The sequence below is a fragment of the Falco peregrinus genome, chromosome 6 (genome assembly GCF_023634155.1).
Source record: "Falco peregrinus isolate bFalPer1 chromosome 6, bFalPer1.pri, whole genome shotgun sequence".
Lineage (NCBI taxonomy): Eukaryota > Metazoa > Chordata > Aves > Falconiformes > Falconidae > Falco > Falco peregrinus.
In genome coordinates, this window is record NC_073726.1 from 37,910,349 (window position 1) to 37,934,104 (window position 23,756).

Below are 23,756 nucleotides of genomic sequence, written 5' to 3' on the forward strand. Positions count from 1 at the left end.
TCAGCACATGGGACACAACTGAGCTGACAACTGATGAGGTCAGATTCAACCCAAGAACCCAGAAATGACAATTCCCCATTGCTCTGAGTCTTGGAGAGACTTGGACTCTTTGTTCCTTCTTTTTGCCCATCTTCTACTCCTTGCTGTAAGGCTTTCTCAAAGACCACCTGAAATTTCTCATATTTAGTCTTGGACCAGATACTTATTTTGTTGAATAGCTTTCAAATAAATACAGACCAGGCATTTTTTAATTAAATAAATACCCTTTTCAGTCTTTCAGCTGCCATATTATGCTCCAATTACTCAAAATGAGAACTTTTGAACCATATTTATGTAGCTCTGAAAGAGGACAGTGGGCAAGCTAAGTTTCAAATGTTGACCTGGAAGAAGATTAACTGAGAATGGATGCAGCTGCAGTTCACCCCTGCCCATAGTGCAGGGGTCCTCAAACTACGGCCCATGGGCTGGATACGGCCCCCCAGGGTCCTCAGTCCGGCCCCTGGTATTTACAGACCCCCCCGCCAGGGGTTGGGGGGGAACCAAGCAGCCGCAGATGACTGCCTGCCACTGCATCCGCGCGCCGGCCCCCTGGTTAAAAAGTTTGAGGACCCCTGCTCTAGTGCAAAGTGTCTGGAATGTTCAAATTGCAAAAGTGCAAAGGAAGGACAGAATCCCTCCTCTGGCTTTTTATTATAAGGCCACTAAAAAGTTTTATGAAAACTAACAAATCAACAAAAAAGTGAGGAAGCTAAACAAATCAATAGAGTTCTGCCTCCCAGTTATCACGTGCTCAAGATACTGGCTTTTGGGGATGTAAAGAAGGGTGTACAGAGCTTTGCAATGTACAAAGCTTGCTCTGGGACATTATTTAACTATCTGAAATTTTAATCACACAAAGCAAATCACAATGATTCATAATTATGCAAAAAGATTGTGATGGCTCTAACTTCTCCCTTAAATAGCTTGCTTAGTGATTTGGAAGGATAGGATTAATAATCTCTTTCTTGGAAACCAATACCATCTGGTTTGCCTGCAGAGGCTCTCAGGCCTTCTACTTCCTGAAATGAGCAATGAAAGAGATGAAGTAGCTTCTTGGAGCAAAATTATTATTATGTATATAATTTTGAAACAGTTTTGTGTGCATGTGTGAACTTCTGCTGTGCCACAATTTCTCTTTGTTACTTTCTGTGCAATGGTGATTGCCTTTACCTGAGGAATTTTGATCTAGTTTAAACAAATTATGATGCACAAAAGCTTCTCCCTCAAGATATGCTGCAGATTAAAGAGCAAATTCTTTCCCTCACTCAAAACCATGGTCAGTGGCTTTTTGTTAACATAACTAAGGGTTTCCAACATATATATTGCCATTTACAAGTATTTGGAGAGGAAATCCTAACTCCAACCAAGTCAGTTGGAGTCTTGCTATTGAATTCACTTCAATGGACCCACTACTTTACACAGACTTGCCTTAAAAAGACTTTGTTTCAGTGAATAATATACCCTCTGTCTGTGTCTACCTATGACCACATCTGAGCATATCCTTAATGAATGTTATACACACAGAAAAAGCAAGATCATTCAGACATTTTCAAAACCATGCCTTTGTATATCCTTGAAAGATTTGCTGAAGGCTGAAGTACAGCGGTGTCTATATTCCAGTTCTCAAATAGTCCACTGAAATGATTAAACAGAGAAAACTACTTTTAAGAAGCAACACTGCTTATAAATATATATATATATATATATAAAGTTGCTTTATAATTAAAAAAAACATCAGTAAAAATCTTGTCTGTATCTCTGTACAAGTCTAGCCCACCTGTTACTTATACAGTGACTGCTCAAAACTTATTGATATTAATAAAAAATTTATCATACTCACAGATCAATTCAAATACTATTCTTGCTATGTGAGAGTCACTGTAAAGTTTCTGTTCATCTGGTGCCTAACAGGAACATGTACAGATCTTCCTCAAATGAACCCAAGTTGTGTGCAAACATGGCCATTTGCACAATTCATAGAGCCTACAACCAACCAGCAGATGCAGATACAGTTACACCACACATTAGTGGCAGATGAAGAAGGGCTGAAATCCAGGCAACTGATTTCACTAGGAGTTTGGCCACTGACTTTAACAAGCCTAAGATTGTATCATGCATCTCCTGGCTGCACATTCAACCTCCTTGACCAGACGTACCATGTGCCACTGACAGACCATTTGTCTGTCTACCTACCTCAATCAGACTTACATATAAAGCTCAATAAAACAATTGTTGAATGCTTGAATGGTCATCCCTGACTCAAATGGGAAGCTTGCAAAAGAAGCATGTTAAAAATTGCATTCACCTTTTCCTCCTCCAGATAGTCTAGGAATGTTAATGAATGCAAGAGTACGTGACATGGCAGAGATAGCCTTGTCTCCCCTACATTTTAAATACTGTGATCCAAGTACTGTATCTACTTTGTCAATGTGTTGTGTGAGCTTTTTTTTCCAAGACCCAAACAGACAGCTATCTGTGGAAGGAGAGCCCCCAAGCAGATTTTTTAAGACATTTAGCATCATTAACAGGAAACAATGCAGAAGGAGCAGCTAGAGCATAAACGGGTTCTGTGTGAATACTAAGGAAACCCCAAGAACATGTTAACACAATGCAACCTCGATAAGATAGTAATAGTGGTGCTCACGTATGTGTTTGCGTTACGTCTTGTAAAAGGCTGCAATTGCGGTCTATTAGGATAATTGATGTAACAGTCAAAATGGACTAGGATAATACACTAGGTAAAGTCATGATTCATGCTGTATACAGGAGCTACCAGTCTGACTGTTTTTTAAGCTCCCAGAAGTTACTCTGAATAGATGGAATGTAAAAATCCTAAAACTTGCCAATTCACTGATAATCTTAAAGGTTTCAAAATGGAGACTGCCACTATGGGTAAATCACTTTCAGTCAAAGCAAAGCAACCTGTGTGGACCAGACTCTATTCTCATTGACACTGATATACACAAGTAATACATAACTTCAAATGTAATCTATCAGTACTATTATTTAAATCATCATAAGTAGCGCAAAAGTTTGACCTTCCAGTTCTGCAGTTCAACAGTTCTCAGGACTGACAGACTAGAATAAAACAAACTGAAAATAGCAAGTTTACTTTTAAAAAGTAAAAAGAAAAAACAGAATATAAAGGCATACATTATGCATTACTAGCCTCCTAAAACTGCTATGGAAATAGCACACACACAGATACACTACTGACTGAAAACAGCAAGTTTACTTTTAAAAAGTAAAAAGAAAAAGCAGGATACAAAGACACATATTATGCATTACTAGCCTCCTAAAACTACTATGGAAATAGCACACAGAGAGATATATTACTGACTGAAAATAGCCAGTTTACTTCTAAAAAGTAAAGAGAAAAAGCAGAATATAAAGACTTATATTATGCATTAGTAGCCCCCTAAAACTGCTATGGAAATAGCTCACACAGAGATATATTACTGAACCGCCAAAAACCCTCTGAAACTCTACAATGCTTGCAATAATAACAGACAATATCATCTGAACTGGGAAGAGAAAGAATTAAAATCAGATGCAAATAGATTAGAGCGAGCTGTTGCCTGCAAAATTCTTGCAGCCACACTATAAAACACACAAATAATGTCTTATGTGTGTGGAGATTGCTCTAGGGTAGGATTTGATCCAGCTATTCTCCGCAACTGCCTATGTCTGTAAGTTCCCCAGTTGCCTAGCATTTTCCTACTCAACCTTAAAGCTCTCTGCAGACTGAAGTTTAATTAGCTGAACATACTCAAAATTGTTAATCTAAGGTAGCAAGCCTTACTTCCCAACTAACACCTCACTGCATTTCAAGTTTCAGCTGTCAGCCACCCAAAATCCAGCTGCACCCTCTGGAGAAACCTTCAAAGCTACTTTAACATCAGGACAGAGCCCAGCTCCATCACAGTGCTCGTGCCCAACTTGTACATTAGCATCTTGGAGTGAGAGTTACCACAGGGGGTCTGCCCATTAGTAAACATGATGAAGATTTAAATCCACACCTCCTATACAAGCATCCTAATCACCAGCTTCTATGCTCTCCTGGATGAGAAGCATTCTCCAGTCCTTCTCTTCAACCTGAAATGCCATGCAGAGAAAAGGCTCCAGAAGAAAAACAAGGAAGAAAAGGGTATTGTTTGAATATTAGTTAAGGCCCATTCTCAAATTGAGATGGAAGTGGAGTTCCATGCTATATTCTCCAATGTCTGCCTTTGAAATCAGCCAAGAAGTAGCCCTAGGGATGTCACCTCAGATCCTAACATGGATGGCTAGAGCACCAGGCCAGGCTTCCTCTTGTTTTCTTCTTCTCCCATGCAGCCCCTCTACTTTTAAATGCATCGCTGAACAGCAGCCTGGGGTCTAAAGACTTGACACCCAGAGCAGCTTATGGCACATCACTTCTCTTGGCACACAGGTTCAGCCCTGGCTGAGCAGTACCTAGGGTCTCTCAGTGCTTTAGTTATTAGGCTATGACACTAAAGATGGACTTACAGCCATCCTCCACGAAGCACCTATCCTTATGAGATGGCTAAGCAAACTGGTCCTGAACAGCATGAGGGGTACCACCACATTTCTGGTTTCCCATACACAGAGTGGAGGGGTAGATGTGGTCATTCAGTGTAGGCTCAGGGGATCACCTTGTGGAGAGCAGGGAGCACATAAGCTAGGTGAATGGATCTCTCTCTGCAGCCCAAGGGATCTCTCTCACACCGCTGACTGTATAAAGACTAAAGAAGAATGGGTGTTGCCAGGCAGATTACATCATCTCTTCCCTTCTAGGACAGGCTCCTAAAATCCTAGTGAGGCAGCGTATAGCTTGTGTGGTATGGATTTTGCGCAATATTAGGCTACAAAAGAAAAAGGATGAAACCCAGAGATGCCTGTGTTCAGGAAACAAACCTACCTTTTCTCCTGCCTGTCAGCTCAGGGTGGCTAGCAGCTGCCCTTGCACAGCAGAGATTCCTCTCCTAGAAAGAAATCACTACAACACCAAAACAATAGAGAAGAAGCCTCCCTACCTCGCTGTGTTGCAAAGAAGGAAATCACACCCCATCAACAGCCACCAATAACGGCAAGGCTGAGGAGCATTTTCTGTGCAACCAGAATCATTCTGAACAGGGAGTAACAGAGAATGGCAAAACAAACAGCACACTATGAGCATTATTGGCCTCAGCACCACGATTACATGCTCTGCAACATATAGCTTTCTTATTCAGCCTGTCATCTTCCCAGGCCTCGGTGTTTCCCATTTCACGGTTCCCCCAAAGACTGAAAATATCTGGATCGTCTTGGACCCAAAAAGATTTCTTCCTCTTTTAGCAGCAGTGTCACTCCTGCATCTTTAAGCCACTAAACTCCATGTCCCAATCCGACTCTTTAAACAGTACAGCCTGTGAAATCACAGTTTTCAAATTTCAGGTTCTTGTCCCTCTATTTTTATTTTGTCTTTCATTTGCAGTCTGATGAATATCTCAGATAGGCCTTGGGATAGAAAAACAGGTACACCTGTAAACGTCATGGTGAACTGCATTCCCTTTGTACTTCAAAGTGGCCCCCATCACAAAATAAATTCAAGACACAGAGGAAGAATGCAGCATGCTAACTGAATTACATATAAAGTACTCTACTGTTGATTAAAAAAATTACATTTTTCCTCACTCAGAGTTGTGTGCTACAGAATTAGAAGCCGCCTCCTGGTGAGAACATTTTGCAGCTGTTTACTGAAAGAAGCCCACTTTCTGGTTGAAAATCTAGCTTTGTACCTGGAATGTAATACTGAACTGCAATTTGAAGTGAGGCTTAGTCCTAGGATTAAGGAAGAGGAAATAACAATACCTGCACATAAAGCATGTAATGACTTTTATTGAAACACCTGAAAGCACTCTCCAAATATTAATTATCACAGTACTAGCCTCCCTCCAACCCTTCCAGGAGAGGATCAACCCTGCATTCCTTCGGCATCCACACTGCCTGCTTGGGTCTGTGAAGAATGCAGAATGAAGCCAAAAGTATTACTCCTCTTCAATTATTATTGTAACTCTTAATTGAGGGGAGTAAATTCACCCACACAGGGACTGACTGCCATTTATAAGATGGCCCTTTTCTATCACTGGCAGAAAAAAAAAGTCATAATTTCTTGTAAGGCTACTGCATTACTGGGGCTGGCAGTACAAAGCAGAATTAAATTAAATTTCATTAAATAAGCTGTACAATTAGTCAGAAATTATAAAAAAGCCTAGAAGTCTTGACTCTGAATCTTCTGTTCCGGATCACGCTTTAACACATGGGTTTTCAGTCTCTCTGCACCAATACGTTTCAAGAGAACAGGGAATGGAAATACCATCTCTGGATGGGGTGACCTGGGATGGCCCTGTCCTGCAGCTATGGCTCAGGTCGTCTAGTCCTGAAAAGCAGAATAACCACATTCAAAATGCTCAAGGAACTAGGCACCTTGGTTTCATGACTACATTTGTTGTTTACTGGATCAGTACTGGACTTCTATATGTACTTAAGGTACAAAGATGAGAAAATACCACCAATAATCATCAAATATCTTTCACACTTATACTTGGGTTTGGTTCAAATCCCTTCTGATCCCAAATCTCTCCACTCCATCTTCTATACAGAAACATAGAATCCTTTATGTTGGAAAAGACCTTTACGATCACGGAGGCCAACCATTAACTTAGCACTGCAAAGTCTACCACTAAACCATGCACCTAAACACCACATCTACACATCTTTCAAATACCTCCAGGGAGAATACACAGACGTTTTTAACATCTTACTCCTACCACTCATTGCCCACCAGGTAGACATATGCTAGAGATACTGAGACACTCAGATCTGAGCTTACAGAAACAGGTAAAAGCCATGTATTGGTTTAAGACACAGAACTGAAAAGCATGTTTCCTTCCCTCATCCAACCTGTTTGCAAGCAAGCTTTACTGGAGGAGGATGGCCTTGAGCAGAAGGCACGGGGCAGGCTGCCAGGAAATCTGAGTTCTATTCCTGGCTCTTCTACAGATTTCCTTGGGCAAGGCAATTAACCTTGTGGAGTACATTTTCAATGGAGGTGAGGCCCAGCTTCTCTTTCTGCACTTATAACAATTTCAGCAGTGCAAATGGAATTGTAGCAGCAAGAATGAGTGCCTATACTTTTCAATACCTGATAGGTTTTCCCTATCAGGTAGTTGGATGCACAATTGCTGGTAACTGTGCTAGCAACAAAACCAAAAATTAAAACACCGCAGGTGCAAAAGTGCCTAATGATGCCACAACCAGTGTCAGTACTCAGTTTCCTCATATGTAAAATGGGCAATAAGGCTTATAAAAATCAAAATTTAGAGCCAAATGGAAAACTAACTTTTACAATTCTTGAACAAACACCCGTCATCTGAGATCATAACAAGGAAACAGCTCAGAATATCAGTTTATGTTTTACTACAGATGCTGTGGTTTTACTTTCTGCATTGCCTGGTAAAATTTCCTCTTTGGACCTCAAACAGAAGAAAAGATTTTTCTTTAAGGATTCTAAAATGACAGCTGAAGTCAAAATATTTTTTGGCTAAACTAGATACCATTTAATATCCCTTAACAGAAGTGGAAACAAATTAGAGAATGAGCGAAATATCCTTTTGGTGATAAAAATGTATTTTAGAATGAAGTATCATGGTTAAATTCTCTGTTGTGGTCTATAGGAAGACCTGCACTTGAAATAAATGGTGACACATCTACTTGTACCAACAAGGAACCGGACTCTGAGATTCCAAGGAAGGACAGTTTGCTTATACAAGCTTCTAGAGAAATGAAGACACATATGTCTTTGAACACAGGTGAGGCAGAACATATTTTTAGTGAATTTTTATGCATATGGTACAAGCATGCAAGATGATTTTTCCTTTCCCAGGATAAAAAATAAAAAAACTGGTGGGAAAAAAAAAAAGGCATTAAATATCTGTTAATCATAGGAGAAAAGTTCAACAATCACTACTTCTGTCAAAATTTTCAGGTTTTGAGAGATGATTTCTTTTACAGATCATCTGAACCGGAAAGTAAATGTATAGGTATAAAGCTTTTAAGGCTTTCAATTCATGTCCTTCATCCACTTCTTAATTTTAGGAATCTTGAAGGGGAGAGGTCAATAGTCTGGATTTTGTAATTATGAAAGCCCCCTCAAGATCTTTAGACAACTGAAATGATGACCCCTCCCAGGTGACACCTTGCCCACACAGATGTAAAACATGTCTGTGAAATAGGGTATTTTATGCTACCACATTACAGAATAATATCTACGATCTTCTCAAAGAAGGTAAGGTAATTTGGAAGATTAAAATAACAGCAATTTGCAAATTTTCATGATGTGTCTCACATGAAGCAGAAACACCTTAGATATTGCAGTCAAAAGTTGCTAAGATGTAAAGTAACTGAAATGACATTATTCTTCCAAGTACAAGAAATTGAATTTTTATCTGTGCTATCTTCTATAATTGCATAATTAGCAACTTCCTTTTTCATTTATCATCAAATACATGTGACTTAAGTTTTACCTCAGTCATGGTTTGCTCCAAATGGACCATGAACTAATTCATTCAAACAATTACATTCTCTTAACAATGGAATCTCTGGCCTAGCTTAGGGATGCAGTGGGAAGCACAATGGCATCAAAGGAGGAGTTCTCTCACACATAGCTTTTGCTATCTAAAAGTCAGATATGTGTCTTATTTTATCATCTAGGTTGTCTTTCCCAATGTCAAAAGATTGCTGCCTCCAGACGAGAATGCACCACACCTATAACAAAGCCTTTTTTAGCACAGGATGGACTATGATCTCAGAACATCCTTCTCTCTCCATCACCTAGTTAAGAAGCTGCATGACTTTAGAGCACCTTGACCTAGACTATGACTTCATATGAGACACAAATGACTGCGCTAAATAAGAAATAAGTTAAACAGCTTCACATCACAGAGCATGGCACTACCCATTAGGAACTTCTACTTAGATAACGGTTTGCAAAAACTCATTATAGGGAAGAAATAGCCTCAAAGTGTTGATGGGTTTTCTGAGGCAAGGAAGGGGGAGGGTCTTTTGATGTGTATTTCTTCAAAATTCAGAACCTTGTTTCCAAGGCCTTACAAGTGAATGAGCATTAGGAGTCCTTTCTCTGACACAGGCCTTCTGGAACTGCTAGTATAGAAACATCTCACAAATCCCACGTTTGAGGTTTAACATCTACGTCAAAACTGCAGTGGGAAATAATCTGAAAAAAAAGTTATTAGAAAAACGTGGGTATTAATGTTTTTTTAAAACGTGGTTTGGCATTGCTTAGTGACTTTTAGTATAAAGTGAAACTTTGCCCTCATTAAAAAGAGGAAAACCTGAGCTTCAAAAGTACTATAATGTGTAGTGAATCATGATTAGATCAGATAAAGGTCCTGATTAAGGAAATTAAGTTCATTTCTGATTATCTTCTATCTTCTACCAACCTGAAATGTGCTATCTAGACTATCTAGCAGAAAACAAAATTCTTGAAAGAGAGAAAAGGTTTCTGAGTCACAGTTGTTACTTGGGCATCAGCAACGAGCTGCACACACTTCACAAGCACCCTGTGCTTGGGAAGTCACTCATTCTCTTCCACTGTTATAAACATGCAACTTCCAGAACTGCGTCTTTCCATCCTTTAAAACAGTTTCATGCCATGGCATCAGGCACCTCTCCTCCCCATCAAAGTCTTGCTCAAAGCTGTAAAAAGCTCTGGATTGACTCTGGATTGATCCTTGGGTTTTTGGAGTAATTCTGCCATGCCTTGCAGTGAATTTGGCATTCAGGTGAAGCAATGTGGAGGTGAAATCAGACAATGCCAAAAAATTCCATCTAAAGACATAACAAAACAAATGGAAATAACATATATATATATACACACACCCTTTAAGCATCAACTTCAGAACTGGGTTTTAGGTTTCTCCATTAAACTGATGCCTGAGAGCACCAGAAGTCCATGAAAGTTCCAGGGGTTTTCAGTGCAGTTCTTTGGAACAAACAGCAGGATAATTGATTAATCAGTCTCCTGCTCTACCTTTCAGTCAACTTCTAGACACACAAATTAAACAAACAAACAAACAACTTTGCCTGTGAGCTCTTTACAAAGGGTTATGTGAAGCCATCAGCAAAACTGTTGCTGATTCCACGAGCAGCAGCATCAAGTCTCAGTGGCAAAAACCTGGCACTGATGAAGTCAATGACAAACCTTCCACTGACTTCTGGGAATCTGAATCTCCATGGCTAAGAGTTTGACTTTATGCCTATGCTACATACAATAATTCTGCTAATAAAAAACAGGGTGCTTCATCTGCCTTTTTCAAGCATCAAAGGCCATGTCTACAATACACAGACAATGTGGACCAGCAGGAGAAAAAAGGCTGGTGCTGAGGACCTAAGGTCCACACCACACACTTTTCAAGATGTTTTTATATCACTCTATCCTAGTCCTACCGGTTGAATGCCTACCAGACTGCACTTCCAGCACATCTTCCAATTTTGTTTCATTTGGAAGGAATCCTGCCCGTGAGCTCTGGGACAGTTCCACAATGCATAACAGCACTTGGGGACAATTAGGAGATGCACTTCCAAAGCACACTCCTGATGCGACCTAACACACTAATATAGATGCATCCAAAGAGCTTAGAACATGTTCCTGCATTAAAACCTCTAAAATTATGGAGTACCAAGGTCACAAAGAGGTTTACCTCCCTCTCAGTTAACAGGACTCACAGCCTTCAACACGCTTCACTCACGTGCAGCAGCTTCCAGTGAAGATTAGTTTTACAGCAGCAGGCACTGTGTTTCCAATTCCAAATTTGTTAATTTCCCACCTACTTGACCTTGTTATCTTCAAGATTTTTATTCAATTACCTCTCCACATTTAGAAAGCTTCTCTATGTAGTTGAATATTTTATTTTCTGAAGAGTTTGCCAATCTTTACTATCTGTTCAACTGACAAAGGTCTTCTTTTGCTTGACAACTTTGCAAAGTACATGTTATTGCACTAAAAAGATCACGGGATGTCTCATACGCTTGTGATAAACTGTGCTTCTTGCGCTCTTCACTTGGGCTCTCCCTCCCCCTTCCCAGTTTTATACTAGTCAAAAAGATTTACTTCTCTTCTAAAAAATAATATAAAAATAAATACGTTGCAAGTCACAAACATTAAATACTTAATTTGAACCGGCAGAAAGACCAGCTACCGGAATTCTACAGTGGTCTGTTAGCTCGTATGTCTCTGCATGCACATATTGAAGGAAACAGCAGAAATAATACTTTACAATTTGATGAACAACATATGACACAGAACCTCTAGACTTGCAAAAAAGGGTTACAATCTTAAGAAAATACCTGCCATATAGAATTCTGTCCTCTCCAAACAAAAAAACCCCACACACTCCTTACTTTTACTAACTGACATCTTTAAGGCTTGACATTTAAATAAACTGGATTAAAGAAAATAATCACCAAGGACTTAAATGAAGTTTGGGTGATAAAAAGGGACACTTTCTGAGTACATATTGGATGGCAAAACAGAAAGGATGACACTGCGTCATCTGCTCTTAGGCAGAATCCTCCCTTGGTTCCAACTATAAGCTTTGCTTATAGTTGTCAGCACAATGGCTTATAATAATTTAACCACATTTCTTTCTGGAGCAAAATATAACGTTACTCTCCATTTCATCATGCACAGAGGAGGAACCCATGAATCTAATTTAAACTGGAAAGAGAGAAGAAAGAGGGGGGGGAAATGGCAATTTGATTCTCAGTCTATAGAATTAACTCAATGCAAGCTGCAGATAGACGCGTTATCTCTGAAAATCACAAGAAGCAATCACATTGTCAGAACAAGCAAATAAAAAGACTGTGCTTTCAACAAGCACAACAGCAAAGTAATAGAGTTTGAAAATATGCCTTAGTTTCAAAAAAAAAAAAAAAAGAGTGAAACTGTTGTATTGGTCTCACAATAAAGTAGTGCATACACCCACTAGATAACCAGTAATTCCCATTTCTGCAAATTAGATTCTTCATCCAACAAACAGTTCATACTAAACTTCATGCTCCACTGATACTGCCTATTCTTTCTTCCCCAGAAAGATACAAAATAAAAAGGAAACATTCTATCCTAGAAGATGCCACAAAAGTATTTAGCCCTTTTCACTGAAAACTGGCCTTAGTCTCTGGACTATGAGCGCTTGGGAGAGAAAAATCTTTCTGCTGTTTCAGATTGCTGCACCCTCCCTCTTCACAGAGCTCTTCAACCATCCCTGTTCGATCGTCACACATTCCTTATTCAGTGGGGATGGCCTGCCCATTATAAATTACTCAGATCAATCCCCTGTTTCTGCTGCTTCCCCTGGGATTGCACCCAAGGTGAGGATCGAGCAAGCAACACTCGGCACCCACATATGCAAGGTCCCAGCTGGACGGGAGGACGTGGACAGTAACCCATCCATGTTTCACTGCACTTGGTGTTTGCCTTCTGCAAGCTGCCTCTAAGAAGGTCACCGGCACAGGTACGTTTCAATACAGCACCTTTTTCCTAATGCCAGTGAGCCTCTTCATGTACCTGAAATCTGCCTGACTTAAAAAATACAGGCATAAGCAATACATCTGGTATGTAACAGTCTGTTGTTTCCAAAGAAATATCCTGGGGTACTTTATCACCAGACAACGCTACAGAACTATTTCTTAAGGTGGATGTTAAAGCCATCTCTCCTGCATTTAGCTGCTGGTACTCTGGAGAACTTCAGCTGTAGTTTTAAGTACCTTCTGGTGCTGTTTGAGCTTTTGCAAGCCTATACTCTTACAACTGTGTTAACATCTATGCAAACTGAACAAAATGAGGGGGGAAATGACAGGACTGCAGAGAGGAAAGAGAAGGCAGAGAAAAACAAGGCAGCAAAATTGAGATGGGGAGGGATGGATTTGAAAAAGTTTAAAGAAAAACGTTGACTGGATAAAGGGAAAGGGAACTGGAAAAAGGAAATTAGAAATGTTAACTTCTGATGGAGCACACAGCCACACCTTCATATCTTCTAATACCCAATCACGTTTTCCAAGTGACGTCCCCATCACATTTATTTTGAAAGCCTATGCATAAGTGAAAGACATGCAGAGGAGAGGTGCACAAGGCACTCTCATTCGCTGTAAACATCAGTGAGAACACAGAATTTCAAGTATCTGAGACTGAAATCTTTCTATGGCCAAAGAATCAAAACACATGCATCTGATAGCCACATCTACAGACCAAACAACCAAGGAAAGAGGAAATTTTTAATGAAACATACTACCAGTCGCTACAATTACATAAGGCATGAGGATGGCCCAGAATGAAAAAACTAAATTCTAAGTGCAAGTATCCAGCTGTTCATTTTTGCTCTTTCTCACTGGATTTAAGGAAAATATGCTGTTTCTAGGCAATATAGGACAAAGACCTTTTGGTTTTTAAACTTTATCTTGTGCACACTACATCTGAACGTTATCACCTCTCTTAATCACCTTCTGATGCCTGATAGTGCCCCTTTAACCTTTGGTACTCAATTACTGAACAAGTTATCTCATTGTTACTCTCTTTTGAAGGAAGAGTCGTGCCTCTTTCCATGCTTTTGAGAGACACATAAATATTCACTCCCAGCAAACATTTAATAGTAAAGTATCTTGAGCAAACTACCAGAGTCTAAAGGTAGGAAGCTGTGGTTAACTTCTCTGCTATCTTAACCCTTTAGTCAATCCACCAGAACAAACAGACACAGAAGATGGATGCTCTTTTTTACAAATGAAGCAGAAACAACTGTTCTCTAAAAGAATGGACTTTATAACACAGCAAATAAATCAAATGATTATAAGTGAAATACCTACCCATTTTCTGGGCCGGCCTCTGGGTCGCTTTTCACCAATGGCTTCTGCTTTCTGTAAAAGGAAAAGAAACACAACATATTTCATACCTCAGCATTATTTAACAACCTCGGTAAGTAGGACCGCTTTCCTGTAACATTAGCTATAATTATATCTCTTGGGTGTCACCAAGCCCCCCTCCTCTTCTGTGGGTTTTCTGGTGGAATGTGATTATGTTGGTTTTCCCGACATTTCCTAGCTAGCATGGCCAGGGGGTGACTTGCCTGTGCCCAAGGGTGCCCCCAGACCTGATCCACACTGTGTCCAAGGGCACAGAGGGGGGTGCCCATGCACACCCCGCTGCTCAGTGCCTGCAGTACAGCCTGGGGTGCCCTGGCCCCAGGCAGCCACGGGGCACGCAGGCTGGGGATGGGGGCACACGGCAATTCGGGAATCTGAGAACCGCAATAACATCAAATCTAGCCTTTCACAGGCTGGCTGTGAAATTACCTGGTGACACCAAATGGGAAATACAGCCTGCTTCAAGCCTGAACGAAGCGGTTTATAGCAGCCACAGTTCCTTCCTTTAGTCTCACGATGTTTATGCATGATAGGCATAAACTGGACAGACTATCACTATGAACATGTGTGTGTTCACATTGGGGAAATAACTTCTCTACTTCATGTGAAGTTTTCCAGGTAAAGCACATCCTTAAGCTGTTAAGTAAGCCCTTCACTGGTCCAAAATGCTCGTTCCCTTCTCAGGTTTAAGGAAACAGCATGGAAGGTGCCCTAGAAGTGACAGCTATATTTATGTAAGCCCATCAGTTGGCCCTGGAGCTCAGCATAAAGGAAATACGGGCTCATTTACACTCTTCCATTAATTCACTGCATGACATTGTGAATACTAGTGCACCACACTAAAATACTTAGAGACTTCAAAATGAAAATTGCAGCTTATCTTCTCTAGGTAGGCTCTGCCCATCCCTATGCTTCATCAGGTAAATAATCCTGCCCCACTGAGAATAACGAGGTTTTTGCCACGAGCTTTAGCAAGGGCAAGACTTGCCACATACAAAGTCCCTGAGAATGAAGTACTTCTAGCACACATTCTGTAACGTGTGCCCACATTTCTATGAATTGCTTTTTTTCCAGTTGACTGTATGTGTATTTGATTTTCCCTTAGAAATCAACTGTGTCATTAAATAAATCACTTGCTGGTCAATCTCTGTAACATATACTGTAACCTAATGCTGTGTAAATCGGATCCCTCTGAAAGAGAACTTGAGCTGAGGAATCTCTACAAAAAAAACTGCCCTGCAAGTGAAATGCAGTTACTTTGAAACAAATATCTCACCAAGAAGAAAGCTGTGAAAAATAAAATTCACACTCCTGAAGGGCAAAATTATCACTCAGACTTGTTAAAAGAGTAAACTCGCTCTTTAATTGTTTATACCAGTGCTACATGTAAGGTGAAACCCTCTTATGAGAATACTTGTTAAAGTGCATTTACTATATCCTGTAGCTGTCTATTTTCAGAGTTTTGTTTCCTTTTAAAGTGTTCATTTCTTTATACCTTATAACCTGAAGGATGCCAAAAAAAAAAAAAAGATGTGATTTAGTTTTGACAAGCTGTAGCCCCCTGCATTTATGTTTATTTCACAAAACGCTGGGCATAAATCTCAGAAGATTGGTTTAAATTGTTCTTAACAAATCAACACCTGACATGTTAACAAAGCACAAATGCCATTTATTTTCTTCCGTATTTTACCACATCTGAAGGAAAGCCCCTTTTCCAAAACTTTAAGAAAAAAAAATTAACTTTTTGGAAACAAAAACTGCTTTGATCTCACAATTAAAGTTCGTACAAACCTGACACAAATTGTAAGTTTAACTATAGCGTATAATCTAGTTTGATGGGAAAGAGAACATGAGAGATTTCTTTGAATAACTAATCTTTGCTTCCTTCCATAAACTGTCACACAGTATGGCCGCTTGCCATGAACAGTGTTGCGCTTTACCCTCAAGGAAGGTCCATGTCAGAAGGGGCTAGTGTTCCTGCTGGCTAGTTTGGATATCAGTTTGTCAAGTGCTTGGGGACCTTTCAGATTGAAAGGCACTATATTCCTGCTGTATATGATTTCCACCTCATGTTAGAAGAAAAACATTTCCATAGTTCTTATCAAAAGCAAATCTTTCCCAGAGGTGAGCTGAGCAAACAGTGGGGCATGCCAGAGACAATGTTTTGCAGAGCGATTCTGTAAGTAAATAGGAAGGTTTCACAGACTAAACTGCAAAAAATGAATGACAAGAACCTCCAAAGTGGACATTTTTATCTCCAATCCAACTGAAGAGAAAGACAAAACACTTCTGGAACAACCAAAAGGAGTAGCAGCAGCCCAGTGGTGATGATAAAAATGTGAAGTTTAGCAAAATATTTCACCTCTTTCCCTCTGCATTTTTTTCAGTTTGCATTCTGCAAACACAGCCTATATTTTCTCCAAGAGCACAAGACTGTCTTTTAATTAAAGCACTTGAAGAAAGGTTTTATTGCGTATCAGACAAGTAATTCAATGTTTCTCCATATAATTTTCAAGTAATTAATAAGAAAAGGAACACGTAAGTGCCAAAGCATTGCCTTTCCTCTGAAACAGGTATTTGCATAATCAGAAACATGCCAGTCTGTTGGCTCTTTGCTTTAATTGAAGCATTGCTGTTGAAGCTAGAAACAAATCCAGAGAGAGCCCCAAGCCACCCAGAGGTAACACAGATTCTCGTCTGGGCAGCAAGATGCACATGTTCCCAGCCACCCTACATGCAGCAGCTGGTACCTGCTTAGTCAGGAAGGAAACTACTGCCTTCGTCCTCTAAAGCACTTTTTGAAACTGAGATGTGTTTGCTCAGGATTTCCTTAACGTTTGGTGCTACGCTATGAGGCATGATCTTGCTCCATACAACTAAGACATGAAATCAGCAAACTTAAAGGAGGGTTGGGTATGTTATCAAACACAAAACATGTTTCATGAAAAATTATGAAATGTGGTATGAATACATTATTTTTGCTATGTCACATTTTAGGAACAGAACTAGACTTACTTGCTTTTAAGTGCATGATCTATATGGGAAATGTTGTGGGGTTTTTTGTCCCAGGTGAGAGCCATTCCAGTCATTGCCATCTGAAAGCAAGCTAACAGTCCCCAGGCAGATCAGCAATTCCCCTAAACCCTGTACCACAGGGTCATCAAACCCTGCTTCCAAACAGTTGCTGTCAGCAACAGTAGGGCTTGACTGGCCATCATCTCTGCCTCCTTGTTGCATAAATGTGCCCTGCTCAGATAAAAACAGAGGCTGTACGACTAAAAGCAATTAACAAGACAAGGCAAGTATAAATAATTGAATGGCTATAAAGTGCTCTTTGGGCATCTATCTATTGTAAGGAAGATCTCAAATGCAACAGAATCCAAATTTGGAGAACTCTATCCACTTTGCAAAATGATCTGTTGGAGACTTCAGATAACATGTGTAAGATGGGTGAAATAATCGAGAGTTCTCAGGAGGAAGATCACTGTTGTCAAACCATGTCAAAAGACCTTGCCCAGTAATGTTTCCGTCTCCCAAAAAATAATTATTTTGTGAAAAACCAAAACAACCAACAAACCTCTTAAAAGAAACAGGCACTGGCTAGATACAAAAATACCACACTTCCCATGTCGTGTTTTACTCATTTTAATTCTAAACCAGAGTCAAGTCTTCTGATTCTCCCATCTTGCTCAAAACGCCTGATTTTGAGGTCTTTTATTTTTTACTTACAACCATGTTATGATCACTTAGTAAATCTGATCTTGTTTTCCCTTTAAGCCTGTGGTGATTGGTGTTGGTGAGAATGAATGAAGCATAGAGAAGCCAAATAGATTTTCGTGAACCAATTTAGGGCAGAGTCCTGGTCACATGCGCTTTGGTTTTTTTTTACCTTTGGACTGCTTACCTCAGGGACATGCCTTTCTACATACCAAACTCTGGCCATGTAATCTAGAGAGAGCAGTAAGCGTGGTCGCACACGGTACCACAAGTTCTGGTTTTCAGAGGATGATATTTCCAGTTCTGGAGGTATTTTCAGTGAATTTCACTGCATCAATAACTACAACAAACCTCAAAATATTTTAACTGAAGACGAATTTTACTAAAAAAGTGTTTACTTTTGGATATCCCTGGGATATCCATTTTATTTCGAGACAAACACATAGTAGCTATTACTCCGTCTTTTTTTAACCTCAAAGTTATTGTTTCCTCCTTCCAAACGGGAGTATTTATGCCTATACAGTATTTTGGTCAAGCCCGACTACAGGAGCTAAACAAAGAAAAGCCCTTGAATGCTTAAGGGAAACGTGGTGGGCTAGAAACGCAGCTCAGCCTGGCAAAGAAAACTCAACCATTTAACACCCAGGAAACTAGAAAGGCACATCCCTACTAGCATTTTCCCACAAAACTACTTATTCTTTAGAAAAAAAAAAATCTTCACTTTTTTGCTCACTTTTTACAAGTATTTTAAATGAATAACAGAATTACTTGTTTAAAGATGTAACAGCCCAGTTGTGGGGACTCAGTACAAGGTAATTAAGAGTCTTTTTGTGCCTATCTCTTCTCATCTGCTAACATGTATTCCTTCTGTTGGTGAAAATTAAACAATTGAGAAATGGTTTGGTTTTCTATAGAATGCAGTTCACCTTTTGTGCCCAGTTTATAACAAGTTAGGCATGTGTGATATGCAAGGCTTTTAAAAAAATGGGCACTACCTAAAATTAGAGTAATTGCCACATTATTAGCTGTCCAGTTGGTCTTGCAACATTCTGTATGCATTGTCAAGTTTCACATTGCTAATTTCCTAACAAGTACAGTTTGTTTTCAGATGCCCCAAGGCCAGTTTACTAAGACCAAACACAAGCTCTGAAAGCTAAAAAAAATTAAATAAATATAAAAAAACCTAAAAAAATTCTCATGAACCAAGAAATATTAAATACACAACAGAACCATGATACCAGGGTAAAATGTCCCTCAACTGATTTAAGGGTATGTCCTTTTTGAAGTGCAACAAAACAAAGTCCCAGTTCTGGAGTATTTTTAACTCGCTGCCGGTTTGTGCAATACATTTTTAATTGTGATGTGTAATGGTTTGCAAGAGAACACCCAATCAATTAATCATGAGTGCCTTCTCATGGCTGCTCGGTGGGTTCTCCTGGCCGACGTTTATCTTACATGTTGTGAACACTCTAATACATTTCAATGAGCTTTCTTTGAAACACACAGGGCACACACTATTCTTTAGAAATTCCAGCAAATTCCAGTTGTGTGTATAGTACCCAGGTTCACATGTAGAGGGGCTTAAGCTAAGTTAGCCAGCTCTCTTTCTGAGAGTCCAGACAGGCTGTAGAAAGCCTTAGATAAATATATGTATGCATATATATGTCTAAATATGTTTACCACAAAATCAAACATATAGCTCAACTCTTTTAAGAGGTGATACCCTCACCACCAAATGAAACTTTCTTACAGTGCCAAACCCTTTCCATTCATATTACTGTTAGAAGAACTATTGGAATTAATTTTACATGAAAAGATACTTTGAGATGCCTGGTGAGAAGCTGAACCATTTTAGAGAGGGTTAATTATCAATTTTGAAAAAGGGCTAAAATCTTTATTTGAAATGTGACCTCAGTGACTTTCTACTAGTAAGGCTTTATAAGTGCTTTATGTTCTAGAGGATTTATCAAACATTTATGTACTTTACCTATAAACCTAGAAACAAGTAAGACTTGTAATTGCATACCCCTCAAAAGTTTTGGGGTTTGTTTTTTATTTTAATTATAAAAATGGTATGTGGTCTTTGGTCAATTTTTCACGTTATCAACACCCAAAAGGGTTTGCTTTAGAGCAGTAACTTGATGCATTCTGAAAATCAAAACGTTGCAATGAAACTGCTTAGTTCATAAATTAAGGTTTAAAAACCCCAACTATATGTACCAGAATTCTCTGGAAAGCTCTTGATTTGATACACCTACATATATATGAATGCTTTTAAGTTATTTTCCATTTATACTGATTTCCAAATCACTCACATAAATGAAATAATGTTAATATTTCTTTTAGAAATATCTTTTTAAAACACATTTCTACAAATTACTTAAAATTTAATCTCATTACAAATATTTCTCCTAGGAAAGCCAACACTCATAAGAGTAATATTTAAAATACTAAAGCTCACATTTGGATTTGCTAGAATAATAAAAAAGTGTGTTCTCTCTTTTGAAGAGTGAAATTTAAACTATTTAAAGTGAATCTGAGGAACATTTTTACTATCTAAAGAAAAAAAAATCAACATTTTAAGCTCACTAGGTTGTAGAGTGGCTTTGATATATTTTAAACACTTAACCTGGAAAGCATTTTTTACTATTTCATGAACTTTTTGAAAGAATATACTGGTTTTTTTGCAGCTCATAAAGTAAAAAATTTTAAATTTAAAGAGAGTTGGGAAATGTCCCTCAAACAAATATTGAAAACACTTACAACAAAACAGACATGAAACTACAGTCACCCCTAATGATTTCATATTTATCAGTAATTGCTACAGTAAATCACAACGCTGAAAACCATCAAACTTAACATGGTCAGTAGCATAGGCACGTTGAGAAATCGAACCATAATTAGATGAGGCAACAAATATCTTCCACACATATTTTGTCACAAATCTACTTAAAAGACACTGATACACTTAAGCACTACAGTTCACTACCAGATTTTGTAAGCTTTTGTTTCCAGTTTTGTACCTGTAAATTAGTGCTAACTGCTGTGTAACCATCAACATAAACAAAACTCCCATATTTGTTTTCAAGCCCATACACAGCTATTTGCCTTCACTAAAATAATTCCTACAGAAAGGTACTATTTGCCTTGACAGCACAGTTTTCAAATGCTGAGCTTTCCCCAATTCAAAGAAAATTGAGTCACATTTTCATGTTGTATTTGAGATGTAAAGTCCATGCACTAAATGCAGTGACTTCAGGGAGCTTCTCCTATAGCTGAATGCATTCACAAGCACCAGAAAAAAGTTTGCTCCCATCACCAAGCAGAATTAGTGGTTCAGAAGACTAATAGCACTTCATGTAAAAGTCTCTTTGAAACTGATCACTAAACAAGATATGGTAGGCTTTTACTGTAACTCAGTTTACTTTACCATCACATTCTAAAGCTGTAAATTTCAATATATGCACTTATTTCCATCAACACATAATTGGATTTACTTCTAATTAACCTATGTTTGACAAAACACTTAGCTTTAATATACAGATATGGTCTGTAGTAGTAACAACTGTAAGTGAGCAAGAAATTAATCTTCCTCCTTCAAAAATCTTAATTGAGAGAATAATATCCTTAGTACTGTTTTCCTGACTAGATACAGGAGAACTCAGTAATACATCAAATGCATTATTTCACTAATCTGTACGCTGTTGAAAAAGCAAGCTGCCCTTATAGGTTCTGCACCTAGGGTCTTCATGCAGCCTGTTAATTCTGATCTTCAAAATGCAAAATACATCCTTTATGTAGCTTCCATTATTAAGAGTTCCAACCCCACAGTTCACAGACTAAGTGACTAGATTGTTTTGCTACCAGTTGATGAAAAAACAGCATTAGGAACTCTCTCTCTTTAATAATCTCACCTTCTGAGCTGCTTTAGAGGGACTCTTGTTTTTGCTTCCTTTGGGTCTTCCTCTTGGTCTTTTAGGAGATGGTTCACCAGTTGGTTCCTAAATACAGGAAAACATGCTATTGTGGCAATAGGCTACAACGCTACAACTAACCCAAAAGATCTGGTGGATAGACTGTAACTGAGAAGTTACTTAAAACATACGAATTAACAGTGTAAATAAATAACACGATATTTAAAAAGCAACATGAAAAATTAAACAGCTCGAGGTAAAGAAAAAAACATACTTTGCGCAATAAAACAGTTTAAGTCCCCTTGTAATTGCATAGAAAACTTTGCATACTCTAGCATGTAAGTTAGAGCGGAAAACACATTTTTAAAAGATGGCTATGATTTCCCTCATACAGGAATGATTATTCAAAAAACAACAGTTACCCATTTAATTTCAATTGCATTTCATTATAGCAAGATATAATTATCATATGCAGTTTCTAGCACAAACTTTTTTGAGGAAAGAAGTTAACTAGTAGAAAACCGTAAAGTAAGTTTAGACTGTTTCCTCTCAAGGGCACAAACGTTTTGGGGGGATTTTTTTCTGTTGTTCTGTAACAGACATTATATTCACACCTATTCTAAACATAATCGATTTGTATTAAAATGCAAATGTGAAAGTTTCTTCAAATGGAGCACTAGCAAGCCAAAAAACTTCGACAAAGGTAAATATCCGAAACAAAACCCCAACTCTAAAACGACTCGATAGGAACACCGATTATTTTAGCTATTTTCTTAACTAGCTCCTCTGCCTGACAGTAAATAACCAGTCCTTCAAAATGGGTATGAGTTACTAAGAGTTTGGATTCCAAATATTTATTCAGTGAATCATAAACACTATAAAACTCTTCTAGTCTTAAATATTATACATTTCATTCAGATTACAGGATGGGGTAAAACTAATTAAACGCAGTTTGTTAACTTAAACCAGCTTAAAACCTTTCAGCTTTTTAATTCCCGGGTAGGTTAAGGGGAGGTTGGCGACGGGACTCCCGAGCCGCTCCGGCGCTCGGTGCCGAGCCCCGCAGGCACTGCACAGCTGGGCTGAGCACGCCTAAGGAGACGCACTTTTCTTTCTCTTCCATACATTCAAACGCTATGGGAGAAGGAGGAGGAAGAGAAGAAAAAAAAAAAAAAGAAAAAAAAAGAGAGAGAGAGAGAGAAAAAAAGGCAGCCCCGGCGCAAGCTCGCAGGGCCGATGCCGGCTGCTGGGGCTGGGCGAGGGCAGCCCGGAGGGTAAAGGGGGACGGGGGGCAGAGCCCGTAGCCGCTGCCGTGGGGTGTCACTGAGGGCAGAGCGGGAAAGCCAGGGGCTCCGCTTTTATGCCTTTCCAAAAATTACTTTCTGTGCAATTTGCAAGAGCACATCGGTGGGAGTGAGGGGAGCAAAGCAGCGGCGTTTCCCCCCCCCCCCCCGCTCGGGGATCTGCTGTTCAGCTCCCTCCGCGTTTTCGCAGCCCCTCGCAGGCTCCGGTGGCAGTAGGCTGATGCTAAATGAACGGGAGCAAACATTTTTAAAGCCCGCGGAAGCTCGCTTTCAAACGAGCTCCACAGGCAGCCCTCCTTCCCAGCCGTGACTTCCGAGGAAGGCATGGAAAGGGCTGCGAACGACCCCGCGCTGCCCCCGCGTAGCTGCGGGCGTAATCCTCCCTCGGCGGCGCCGGTGGAGGGGCTGCAGGGGGCTCCCGGGCCGCCTCGCCCGGCGGCGGGGGCTGAGCGTGGCTCGGCATTTCCAGGCGATGCGACAATGGCACTTAGGGAGAGGAAGGGAAGGGAGGGATGGGGGCTGGAAATAACGCACGGATCTAGCAACCTTAGCGCGGATTCTGGTCTTGCAAGTCAAAAACAGGAGCCCAGCGCGTCCCCTTCGGGGCCCGGGAGGAGGCTGCGGGTGCGGATGGGAGGGAGCCGGGCTCCGCGCCCCCCGCCGAAACCTGGGGCCAGTTCCCCCTCGCCGCGACCTGCCTGGGAAAGCGCCGGAGCAAAGGCAAAAGGTGTTGCAAAAGCAGGGCAAGCCCCCTCCGGCTACCTCCCCCACCTCCATCGGCAACGGGGGCACCTCTCTGCATAGG

At 39.9% G+C, this 23,756-nt stretch overlaps 1 protein-coding gene across 6 annotated transcripts in view; it reads right to left on the reverse strand.

The window, feature by feature from the left end:
- Positions 1 to 23,756, reverse strand: part of HMGA2 (high mobility group AT-hook 2) — a 123,066-nt gene that overhangs the window by 96,830 nt on the left and 2,480 nt on the right. For 4 of the 6 annotated variants that reach the window (XM_005242067.3, XM_027793401.2, XM_055808633.1 and 1 more), the window contains 2 exons: positions 21,648 to 21,734; positions 13,960 to 14,010 (listed from right to left, as the gene is read on the reverse strand). In XM_005242067.3, the coding sequence (XP_005242124.1) occupies positions 13,960 to 14,010; positions 21,648 to 21,734 (138 nt within the window). Of the gene's footprint in view, positions 1 to 11,722; positions 11,819 to 13,959; positions 14,011 to 21,647; positions 21,735 to 23,497; positions 23,744 to 23,756 lie in introns of those variants that run through there. The other 2 variants (XM_055808632.1, XM_027793402.2) reach the window with 2 other exon arrangements.